Raw genomic sequence first — 12343 nt, 5'->3', positions numbered from 1 at the left:
GGTATAAGTCCAGGAATTCCTTGCTCAAGTCCGTAATGGAATCCTTTGTGTCCATATTCGTGATTGCCTCGCCATATCCATAGACCAGCACGCGGGCGGTGGGGATATCTTTGGGCAGAAAGTCACGTAGCCAAACTTTGATGGCGCCCTTGCTTTTGAATGCACCGATAGCATGACTCCCCAAGCCATGAACCGCGATGATGCTGGCCTCAAATTAGTCCATGTCCTTCTATCCAGGTAGGAGGCTATGAAACTCACTCGACCTGGGGGTCGACTCCATCGTATAGAGGAGTTATGCCCTTAAAGCTCGAGTCGATGGGATAGCCCAGATTCTCCGGGACTTTGGGCACCACCAGGGTCGCCGTGAGATGTACAGCGGTGGAGCGGGCCAGGGTTAGAAATAGGCCGTCTGCTTCCGGGGCACTGTACCCCTTGAGATGCTTGGATAGCTGGAGCAGAAGCTCTTCTTTTGTCGTCCCTTTTGGTATCTCTCGGAGTCGGTGGCACTTTGGTTTGGCCTGCGGCGGAGGCGAAGCATCAAGCGAAGCATCAGGAGAAGCGGGGAGTGGAGGTGAACCACCAGGCAAAACACCAGGCAAAGCAGGCAGCGGAGGCGAAGCACTAGGCAAAACACGTTGCCGTAGGATGAGGATCAACAGCGCGCCGGAGAGTAGAGTCACGGCAACAGGATACACGATGCTGAGAGAGCCTGCAGGCGCCATGGGTGTTTCGTTCGGAGGCATGATGCTGGCCCGATGGGGGTATACGGAGACGGATGGACGGGTGGATGGATGGTAACAACGGGGGCAAAGCTGGTGCCAGCATAGACGAGGTTGTTAAGCAGAAGATGGTAATAGCAAGAGCTTGCAAGAGGAGGGGCTGAGAGTGTGTGAGGCCTCGCCGGGCTTTAATGCATATTGCATGCACTATGTACTTGGGCACCTAGTATGCACTGTGCAGTGCGATTACAGCCGCAAAGTGCACTTCTGTCTTGACGGCTTGCAAGTCGTGGGATTGGTGCCAGCCTGAACTGGGATGCGTATGTACGAATACGTATGCTGCGACCAACACAGACATGGCCTGGGATTTCTGCAAAACCTAGGCCGAGTTACCCCGTTCCATATCCATGGCTACTTAGTTACTGGTACTGTTAGTAGGCGAAGAAAGAAATGGTATAGATGATAGAGCATGTAAAGTCGTGGACGGTATAAGATATGTTGGTAGTTGCCAGGGATTGATACGCACATGTACTCACTGGACATCATCGTCCCGCCTGCTACTTGTCCACTGGCAAACAGAGGCGGTTATTTGGCCGTCGTCATCCCCTTGGAAGCATGGGAGACGCGCAGAGCGAGAGCTTGTGCTGGTATCGTGGAAGGGAGTTGGGGAGGCTGAGAGATCGGGAGGGCTCGTAAGCTTGTACATAGTATCCGTACTAGTGCTGCTGATAGCCGTCCTACCTAGTAGTAGGGGCGCTAAGGCGATGCCTACATGGGTTGGCTATATTCTTGCGGCTCTGCATTCTTATTAGGCCCTTGCAATCATATGGGCGAGCTGTACGTACTTTGTGGGGATAACTGGGAACCAGCTGTAATCCGTATAGAGAAGGCTAGATTTATCGATTGGATCGACAGTGAATCTGTGATCTGGTCCAAGTGCCCTCTCAAATTCCTCTGGCCCGCTGATACATTGGCGCTGCCTCCTCAACCAGTTCCTGAACTGTGTATGGAGTGGAGACCGCATAGACCTCACTTGTATTAATCCCATACGCAGCAGTTGGCGTGTGAGAGGAGCCATCCAGCAGTAGCCTCGTGTCGTCGCCCAGCGCACTTGGGTTCCCATTAATCTCTCGGCTGATATCCTGGTACGGACAAGGTCCACTGCCCAGCCATTCTTGCACCCCAATGGATATCAAGTACGTACTCTGCAGCATCTGCTAAAGCCACTTGGGTCTGGACTCCTGAATTGATGCCCATGGTGGCTTCGCGTCTATTGCTGCGTGGCGGAGTTGGAGGCAGGATTAAATGCTGGTACTCGCACTCCTTATTTTTGGGGGCGCGGTGGGGGGGGAAGGGAAAGGAGAGAGACCCTGCAACAACTAAACTTTTGGCAGTCTGTCCAAAACTGTTACCTTGGCCAAAAGCTGTCCTCCTTGCACCACTCGACCAAACCCGCCAACACGCAATGCCAGCATGAAGATCGCGCATCTCTCCATTGGGCTGCTCGCCCTCTTCAGCCCCTTGACGGCGGCATGGAGCAAAGAAGGTATTTTTTTTCTTATTTCTGGCCCTCCCTCTCTGTCTGGTCTCCCCCCGACAGGAATTGACCGTTGCTAACCATGAGCTTCCTCGATTCTCCCCAGACCGAGAAATCTTCCGCATCCGCGACGAGATTGCTGCGCACGAGGCTGATTCCGCGGCCACCTTCTATGATATCCTCGGCATCACCCAGTCCGCGTCCCAGGAGGACATCACCAAGGCCTTCCGCCAGAAGACGCGCACCCTCCACCCGGACAAGGTCAAGCAGAAGCTCAAGGCAGACCGCGCCAAGAACAAGGACAAGGACGCTAAGCCTCCCTCCCCGTCCGAGGTCAAGGCCGCCGTCAAGGAGGCCGAGGAGCGCCAGACGCGCCTGTCCCTCATCGCCAAGATCCTCCGCGGGCCCGGCCGTGACCGCTACAACCACTTCCTCGAGAATGGCTTCCCCCTGTGGAAGGGCACCGACTACTACTACGACCGCTACCGCCCGGGCCTGGGCACCGCCATCACGGGCGTCCTCCTGCTCTGCGGCGGCGCCGTCCACTACCTGATCCTGTACATGAACTGGAAGCGCCAGAGGGAGTTCGTGGAGCGCTACATCCGCTTCGCCCGCGACACCGCCTGGGGCCCCAACATGAACGTCCCCGGCGTCGACAGCGCCCCGGCGCCCACCCCTGCCCCCGCGGCGTCCCAGGCCGACGACGAGGACGGCCCGCCGCAGCCCATGAATAGGAAGCAGAGGCGGATGCAGGAGAAGGAGACGAAGCGCGACGACGGCCGCGGCGCACGCAAGAAGGCGCGCAAGGCCAAGAGCGCCAGCTCGTCGAGGGACGCGTCGGCCGCGCCCACGGGAGCGCGCAAGAGGGTTGTCGCCGAGAACGGCAAGATCCTCGTCGTGGACTCGCTGGGCAACGTCTACCTCGAGGACCAGGACGAGGAGGGCAACGTCAACGAGTTGCTCCTTGATGTGAGTTTTTTTTCTTCTGATAGGCAGACGCCCGTATGCGGGAGATGACATGCACTGACACATGGCACAGGCTGAGGAGCTCGTCGTGCCCTCGTTCAAGGACACTGCCATTGTGAGCCTCCCGCTGTGGGTTCTCCGATCGACCTTTGGCCGCCTCCTGAGCAAGCCAGCCCAAGAAGAGGTGGACATTGTCGCCGACGAGGACCAGGATTCGGACTCTCCCCAGAGGACTCCCAGCTCCGACTCGGCTGATGAGGACTTTGAGCTTCTCGACAAGAGCACCGCCTCGCTGAAAAAGGCCACCAAGGCCACGGGCGCCCAGCAGGCTGGCAAGGCGAACAAGCGGAAGGGAAAGAAGCGGTAATCCACGAGTGGTACTGCCTTACGACCGACCTATGGATACTTTGCGGTATCTGTGCGGATACAGATGGGGCGTCTGTTTAGTCCACATGCCAGCGGGATTGTTGGGCGCTAGTTGGGCGACCCGTGCCGTTCCACATGGCTTTGGATCTATGAGAGCACTTAGAGAGACACATAATTGGTGATGAATTGGAAAAGCTGCACGGCCGGTTGCTTGCCTTTGTGCGTTATCTCCTGCTCTTTACATCGCATGAATACTAGCCTGAAGAGACTGTTTCTCCTGTTACCCACACGATATGCACACCATAAGCACGCCTGTAACCCTCAAAACCCCTGCTGCGTCCTCGCACATTGACTGGATGGGGCTAACCAAGGCGGATCCAGCCGCCACCAACAGACCCCTGCACCTCTTCCAAACTCCAGCCATTCGAATTTACGGTGAGCGACTCCAGAGGGGCCAGAGGGCCAGAGGAGGAGATGTCGCAGCAGCCGCCTCCACTCTCTTGCTCCCCTCTGGCCAGCAGCCATCACTTGCATTGCGTTCAGCCTGCTTCTTGCATCGGCAACTCCAGCTCTCGCCTCTGCTGTTCTGCGCAGACGCTCACTCAGCCGTCAATTGACAATTGAACACGTCCTCCCAGCCTGCATTGACCTTTGGCTGTCAGCCGACACTGTTGCACCCTCGACCTCAACCTCATCCTCCTCACCCACTACCTACCCACTACCCACCACCACCAGCAGCCCACTCACCACCGGCCTCACCACCACAAACACCATCACCATGGGCTTCCTCGACGTCGCCGACAACATCTCCATCGGCCCCGGCGGCATCACCCGCAAGCGCCACCGCTCCCACTCTCGCGTCAGCCGCCGCCGCTCGCGCTCGCGCGCCAGCTCCAGCGACCGCTCCAAGCACTCCAAGCACTCCAAACACTCCAAGCACCACTCCAAGCACCACCGCAGCAGCAGCCACCACCGCTCCACCCTCGGCGCGGGACTGTCCTCCTTCTTCGGCAACGACGACTCCCACTACCACAAGCACAGCTCCTCGCGCGCCTCCTTCTTCGGCCTCGGCGACAACCGCAACAACAGCCGCTCCAGCTTCTTCGGCTTCAGTGCGTTTACCTCCCCCACAGCCCTCCTCGTTCATCCATAGGTAGTATACGTGTACTGACAAGCCTCCCCCAAAACAGGCAAGCCCTCGTACTACAAGCGCTCCTCGCGCCACGGCTTCATCCACCGCTCCTACAAGCAGCTCAAGCGCCTGCTGCGCAACCTCGGCCACTGGGCCAAGCGCCACCCCTGGAAGGTCTTCTTCCTCGTCATCATGCCCCTCATCACGGGCGGCGCCCTGACCGCCCTGCTCGCCCGCTTCGGCCTGCGCATCCCCCGCTCCATCGAGCGCCTCATGGGCGTCGCCTCGCGCGCCGCGACCGGCGGCGCGGGCGGGCTCGTCGGCGAGGCCGTGCGCATGGCCGGCGACTTTGGCGGCTCCGGCTCCGGCTCCCGCGGGTCCGCGCATGTGCGCGTGCGTGATGGGGATAGCGGTGCTACCTACTGGGATCGCAACTACAATGATACCAACACTGCCTGGGGGGACACCATCACGAGCATGGCCAAGATGTTCATCTGATCAATATGTAGATTCGTCTCGTCTTGGGACCGGGGGGGATGGAGTTGCTGGCGTTGTGATTCACTTTTTGAGCTTTCGCAGATATGGGACGAACACACACACAAACAAACAAACAAGTAGAAACTATACACCTGCTGTATCAAGCTGTCATTTCATAGTCTGATATGGTAAACTGTCTTTGACCACAATACACTCCAATTCCAAGCCCGACGGCATATAACGGAAAGAAATGATACCTATCCGTGGCCGGGGCGTCCTCTACCCCTGGACCACCGCTGTGCTCATGCAGTGAGTAGTGTATGTTTAATCATGCCTCATCAAACGCCAATCCCTAAACTATATGAAATTGTCTCGCAGCGCAGTGTCTGCGGCTCCCTGACCCTCGCCAGTGCCTCTGGCCTCTCGAGGCTAAATCTTGCCCAGTGGGCTATTGTCAATTGTGTGGTACATCAAAGTTCGGTGCATACAAGATGCGAATATTCACGAGACCCGATCATCGCGACGGCGCAGCGTCTTTGGCTTTCCAGAACTGCACAAGCCGGCCCAGGCGCTTCGTCTTGCTCTGGGGCTTCCTGTTCTCGGCATCATTGTCCAACGTCACCTCCATCGAGAGCTTGCTCCTCTCCCCGTGCGAGCTGCTGATCAGCCGGCTCAGGCTGACAAGGCTGGATCGTCGTCGGCCGTACGCGGTTGACGAGACCGACAGGGGACGCGGCTCCCGCAGCGTCGGCTGCGACATTCGTGCATGCGGCGCCGAGGTGCTGTCGCGCGTCATGGTTGAGTTGCTTGATGTGAGCGACGGGATATCATAGTCGACTGAGAGCCGGACTTCAGGTCCCGGCTCGCCCATGAGAAGAGATTGAAAACTCGTCTGCTCGTGGACTGACGACGGCGCTGTGGAGAGGCGCTGCGTGTCGGGAGACATGGGTGAGCGGGGCGATGAGGTGAAGCTCGGCGAGTGCGGGCTGATGGGCATGTTTGATGTATAGAGGGCGTGAGGGGGACCAATGTCGAACGGGGGAAGTTCTTTGTTTCCCGGTGCTCTTCTCGGTGACCCCCTGGGAGAGGCATCAGATGATCCGAAGACGTTGCCACGGAATCGTGTCGTAGGCTCTTCTTCAATCACGTTCTCGTGCAGCGAGTTTCGCGAGTGCTGCGCGCGAATTGATTGCACGCTGGACTGGTCCTTGTCGCTGAGACCGGAGCTCCTTCGCCGTATGCGCCGGGGCGGTTCCCTGGCAAGCTCTGGGGCCACCGCCGGAGGTGTCGTGTCGCCATCTGAATCTTGTTCTGAGCTTGGGGCTCTTCTGGAGCAATGGCTTCGGCCTCTGCCCCCTTCGTCGTCTTCCTCGTCCTCCTCAAACACGTCGGCCATGGTCGAGCTGCTTCCAAATCGGTGAATGCTGGATCCACCCAAGTCAAACGGCGGGAGGTCGGGCGCCGACTCTGCTCTACGGTGGTAATGCATGCCAGGCCCGCTAAACCCACGCATTCCCTGCGCGCTGTGCAATCGACGTCGGCCAGTGCCTCCAGCCGCTCGCTGTGCTGCCTCCCACTCCGGGTTGTGAGGTAGAGGAGTATTGAAGGGGCCGAGGGCGGCATCGAGGTCAATCATGGGAGAGGACACGTCCTCGGCACGCTGGTTCTCACGAGGAGGAGAGGGCGATTCGGTGACGGTGACGGTGGGCATGGTCTGTGGAGGCATATTCTCGGCTTCGATGGGCTCGTCCTCGTCCTCATCAGGCAGAAGTTCTGATGCAGGCGGTGTAGGGGGACGGACAGCGTAGTTGCATCGCTTGCCCTTGGGCTTCCGTGGTAGTATTGAGCCAGCCCAGCCTTTGACCATTTTCCTCCTCTTGTTCCCCTTCTTGCCACCATGTTTGGCAGGCTTAGAATCGACAGCGTCACCTTGCGATTCTGACCCGTGCTCAGACGAGGAACTCCCCGACGCGACCCTCGTGGCAGAGTCTCCCGAGCTGGCGCTGTGTGGTCGTGTTTTGCTCGGTAACCCGTGGCTAGCAAAAGGGTCTAGCCCGAAGAACGTCCATCGCTTGGAAGATCTGGTCGGGCTCGAGCTTGGGCTCGAATGTTCAGCTGATTGGGACTCGGCAACGTCCAAGAGCGCGGGAATGGAATTCCTCCGGCGTGGGGACATGGTCAGCTCGCCAGCCGGTAGAGTGGGGGTCCGTTCCAGGATGGCGCCGGCAGTGCTGGGGCGCGAGTCATTCGTATTTCGACTGGGGCTGCGTGTGGGCACAGGACTCTCCCGACCAGGAGATGCGCCAGCCACAAGCGACGAGATACTCCCAGACACGCCGTGTCCTGGCTTGGCCGTAATCGTGCTGGAGGTATCGGTGGAAACAAGTGACAGAGGCCGGGGAATGTATTCCAAAGTATCGGAAAAGCCCACTCTGGTCTTGGACGCTGGCTTTGCGGGGAGCTCATTGTGGGAAATATCGGGCTCCTGCATGCTGACATCCTGATCCGGGTCCGGTTTCGGCTCATGCTCTGGAGTAGTCGGGAAAACTTCAGGAGCCGAGATCATGGGGATCTGGTCAAAGTTGGTTGGCGAGTTAGGGGCACTGCTTCCCTTCCACGAAAAGTCATGCTGTGGTGGAGGGAGCAGGGAGATGTCGTTGGTAGACAGAGTGCTGGATATGCCTCGGCGGTGCCCTCTTCGCGGCGGCTGAAGATTCGGGGACGGAAATCCGGGTTCCAGTTTTGTCGGACTCCCGCTGATCACGGCGATCGAGTTACCTTCCCGCAGTCTGCCACCGACAAACTCGCTCCCTCCTCTGCGGTGGCCATGTCCGGCTGGCCTGGAGCCAGAGGGCATAGTTCTCGGTGACTGAGGAGACATTGGAGCACTCAGCAACGGGGAGTGGGGATCTGATGGTAGGGACGCTCCCGGGTTGAAACTGAACGCGGGGAGAGCAGCACGTCCAGCGGGCCTCTCCGGCCTCTCGGAAGTCAGCTGGTAGGATTGCGTCTGGAATTCGATGGCCGACATGGGACGTCTCCCACCGGCACGAGAGTAGGGTGAAGGGGCGGGTGAAGGCTCCGGCTGGGCAGGGAAGCTGAATGACGGGGGCGATGGAGGCCCGGGTTGTGCTGGAAAGCTGAACGTTGGGTTCGGCGGAGGGGCGGCGCGTCGTGAGTGGTCTGCGGGCATGCTGGCATCGGCCCCGTGCAAGGAGTCCGTCTCGTAGTCCTCCATGGCGTGAAGGGGCGAGGCAGCAGGTGCCAGCCCGGGTTCGCAAGCAGTTGCCATGTTTCCTCCGGCCGCTCGGCGGCACTACAGCTGATGTACGCCTAGGCGACTGGTTGTATCATAGGGGAGACGTCGCCGGCTCGGGGGGTTTGGTGATGGCTCGTCCAGGGCTGGATCTCTGGGGAGAGGCAAGTGGTGTTCAACGAGCGAAATTTGTGGAATTATATGAGGCTGTCGCCGGTCAGCTGCTGGTCTAAAGCAGAAATGGGGATGGATGTGTCGATAGATGGTGGATGGTGGGTGGTTTGATGGCGGATGGCGAAGGGGAGACGAACCTGATTGAAGCGGCAAAGACAAACATGAAGGCAAAGCAGGAAGCAGATAGCAAAGGAGCGGACGGTCAAAACCAGCAGTCAACTCGAATCGAAAAACGAGGAGCGCAGCTGGAATCGCACCAGGCGTTGGGGGAAACCAAGGAGGGCGGCGCGCACGAGTGCGGCAGTTGGTGGGCGCAGCGACGATGCGTGCGTGAGGATGGAGAGGACGAGGAGACGTGAGATGAGTTGAGGGTGAGCAAAGAGGAAATGGGAAGTGGACTGGCTGCCCAGTGCCTGGCCACTGGGCAGTGGGCCAGAGCAGGCGCCCAGGAGCAGGAGTGGAGACGAGCTGTGGGGGTGGTCGAGGGGAGTGACTGGGAGTGACTGGGCCTGGCCTGGGTACTGGCCTGGGACTGGCTGGGACTTGGCTGGCACTGACTGGGACTCCTGGGGCCCGAGTTCAATCTCGCTCAATCACAGTGGGCATCTGGGTGAGGGACCGACGCGCCAGCGCAGCCAGCACACACCCCCAACGGGGGCCCCCTGGAGGCGCAGCGTGGGTGGAGGTAGTGGATGGAAATTGGCCTCCAGACTCCCTCAATTCCCCGGGCCATTTTGGGCGACGCCACAGGTGGGCAATGGAGACTTTGTTGGAATGGGTGCTTTTGGCACCATACGTATCGTACTCCGTGCACCCGTCGGTCCCGTAGGACCCCGTAGTCCGTACAGTACCTTAGCGAAGTGCGCACGCATGCTGCACAGCACAGGTGCTTTGCTTCAGATGCTTCCGCTCTGCTTCGGCCTCCGTTTCCATCCCGCCTGGCGCTACCGGTGGGCCTGCCGAGACACCGCTGCTGCAGGTGCTGGCCGCCATGAACGGCCTCTCCGCTGTTCATGCCAACAAGCCCAGATCCAAATCGACGGCCATCAACAAACGAAAACCTAGTATTGAGCCCAGCATCGCCAACGACACGCACCACCCATCCCGGTAGCTTGATGCGAGAGTCCGAGTCTGTCCTTCTCAGCTGACACCGGACGACCGAGACTACGGGGTGTCCGACTGCCCGCCTGGTGAGCATTCGCACTAATATCGACAATGTAATAGCACCTACATGTATGTGTACCCAGGTACTCCGTACAGAGTACTGTAGTAATAATCCCACGCTTGTGCTCGATAGGGAGCCGCCCTCTTTGTTGGTTCGTTGGCCTCCTTTCAAGCCAGTCCTTCTTTATCCTGCTTCCGCCTCCCTGTCTCCCCCTCGGTTGCGAATACCGCCTGCCGCATAGCGCAGCCGGCAGATGGGACTCCGATGGGAGTGCCACCGACAGACAGACAGACAGCGGTGCAAGGACCCTTCGCGATTCCTGGGAAGACTGGGCACTGAGGACACAGTACTCGTCGTACTAATCCGTCCATAGTACGTACTATGTACTACATTACATGATTACGTTACTTGGTCTGCTGGGCCCGCCCAGGCGCTAGGCTCCGCTGCTCACGCAGCCATGCCCTCTGATTTGTCCGCTAGGCCACACTCCATGTCAGCCTCCCACAACTGTGTGCCTGCGTTTTGTGCCTGCGTCGTCGCTCTGTGCGGCCAACCCGGTTCCGCGCAGGTCATGCACCCAAGATGCAGACCAAGATGCATCAAGATGCACCTCCTCTTCCCGCCCAGCACTCACTAGTTGACGTCCAGGGACTTGTTGTTGCTCCGATATCTTTACTCGTACACAACAACAAGACCTCCAGCAGTCTGGCGACCGGGCAACCATGGATCTGCTGCACCAACAGCTTCAACAAACAGTCAAGCACAGGTTACCGAGACTCCATGCTATGGCATTGTTTCTTTTCTCTGCTGTTGCTGTCTTTGAATCCTCGTTCCTCTGCGCGGGTACACAGTATTAATAAATCTAAAAGGTAGATGGGTCATCTAAATCTGGGCGACATCACGAACAGTACAAACGAGCGATGTGCTCGCGGGACTTCAAGACGCCTACAGAGTACATTTTCTTAGTACAGACAACAACAAGTTCACATCACATCGTCAGTCGCAAAGTCGGGCTTGAATTCATCCCGTGACAACTTGGCCGTTGGCCGGCCACCCATTCCCTAGCCCATGCAGGCACTGTTCCTGCACAGCACACAGCTGCACAAGATGGGAAGCAGATTGGCAGAGACGGAGCAACGCCCTGGTCATGCGACGGCCACCCCTGATAGCCGATGGAAGCAATCGTTCCCACTGTAATGCTCAGTATTCCGTACCTGTCAATCTGTGCCTGTTTGGGAAGCCCGTCTGCCTTCGGTGCTCGACTGCCACAGTGCCAGGTCCAGTAGTAGAGGCAGACAGCTGCGAAGACAATGCCGGGTTAACTGTGCAGTCTTAATTAATACGTCCTTGTACGTCCGGATGTGCATGGTTGCATATGTACGGTCCCTGAATGTCTCACGTACGTGTTTGATAATTTGAAACTGCGACTTGCGCAGAACTTAGGACTTAACAATGTTGAAGGAGGCGTTTGCTCAGTTGCTGTCGAGTTGCTGGGACAGTCGGGGAATAATAATAAGTGTGACCAAGGCAGCTGACGACAGCCTGATGTGGTGGCCTAATTCGGATCCGCACGACGAATACGGAACGTGCATAATACGAACTGGCACGTTTCAAGTGTTTCTGGAGAACTTCTCCCTCCTTGCTTTTTTTTTTAACCCAACTTGCCCAACGATGTCATCATCGTTTTTCAGCCAAGCACACCAGTGACACCGGTGACCAGCTTGGCAAGGAGCCAACGATGAACCTGGTGATCACTGGTCCAAAGCGGCCGTCACGAGTCCACAATGATAGAGGGTTCGAGCCACGAACAAGGGTCAGGAGCTCCCCCATCATGGAATTGTGAACCTCCCTCATGAAGATCGCATTAAATCACACAGTGAGATTCCGTTTTCAGCCTTTCAGCCTCTCAGGCCAATTTCCCCACGACAAAGACTCACAACAGATCCATCGTCTGATTCATCCATCGAGGCTCGAGCCAATTAATTTACGAGCCACATATTGCGTGCAATCTCTCTTGCCACGATCATGGTATGGCAGATCTGGCACCAACGCCACCCGCGTAGCCGATCCCGCCTTGTCGTGAGGTCATGAAACCCATTCCAGACCCTCGGTTGCCGGATGTGTTAGTATAACCGCCCTTGGCGAGGCTAGAGACTGGCGAGGACCGCTCCTACGGATACAAGTATAATAATAGCAAGCCTCACCGTCACCACTCACCAGCACGGCAGCCCGGGTTGCGACCTTGGCCCCTCTTCCACGTGCATCGCCTCACACCCGTTGCCTAGAGACTGTCTGCCCTATTACCCAAAAGAAGCAAGCACGCATGGTCGTTTGAATCGTATCCAGGATACAGAGTACAGATACCGGTGCACCGTTGATAGGTGGCGCAGCAAGATCCGGGCTTCGTATTTTACAGACGCCCTTGAGTGGATGACCACATAGTCTCTGTGTCCCCTGCGTCACTCAATCTCCGATTTTAGAATCCCCCAAAATACCAAATGAGGCCAAATGTCAATCACCGGGGCTGTTGTCTACAAATGGATTCAATACT

At 57.9% G+C, this 12343-nt stretch overlaps 3 protein-coding genes across 3 annotated transcripts; 2 read left to right on the top strand and 1 right to left on the bottom strand.

Moving 5' to 3' along the window:
- Positions 1-2192: 2192 nt before the first annotated feature.
- ACO1O0_000953 (uncharacterized protein) lies at positions 2193-3589 on the top strand (the record flags this gene model as incomplete). The annotated part of the gene is made up of 3 exons (XM_083190449.1): positions 2193-2265; positions 2363-3225; positions 3296-3589. The coding sequence occupies 3 exons, from the start codon at positions 2193-2195 to the stop codon at positions 3587-3589; spliced, it is 1230 nt and encodes a 409-aa protein (XP_083054308.1).
- Positions 3590-4366: 777 nt separating this feature from the next.
- Positions 4367-5218, top strand: ACO1O0_000952 (uncharacterized protein; the record flags this gene model as incomplete). Its single annotated transcript, XM_083190448.1, has 2 exons — positions 4367-4700; positions 4779-5218. 2 exons carry the CDS (start codon positions 4367-4369, stop codon positions 5216-5218), a joined length of 774 nt encoding a protein of 257 aa, XP_083054307.1.
- A 493-nt stretch (positions 5219-5711) lies between these two features.
- ACO1O0_000951 (uncharacterized protein) lies at positions 5712-8228 on the bottom strand (the record flags this gene model as incomplete). The annotated part of the gene is made up of 2 exons (XM_083190447.1): positions 5712-8037; positions 8122-8228. The coding sequence occupies 2 exons, from the start codon at positions 8226-8228 to the stop codon at positions 5712-5714; spliced, it is 2433 nt and encodes an 810-aa protein (XP_083054306.1).
- Between the last annotated feature and the right edge of the window lie 4115 nt (positions 8229-12343).

The sequence above is a fragment of the Amphichorda felina genome, assembly GCF_050947745.1.
Source record: "Amphichorda felina strain 45539 chromosome Unknown scaffold_1, whole genome shotgun sequence".
NCBI classification, from domain to species: Eukaryota; Fungi; Ascomycota; class Sordariomycetes; order Hypocreales; family Bionectriaceae; genus Amphichorda; species Amphichorda felina.
This window is presented reverse-complemented; position numbering and strand designations above follow the sequence as displayed.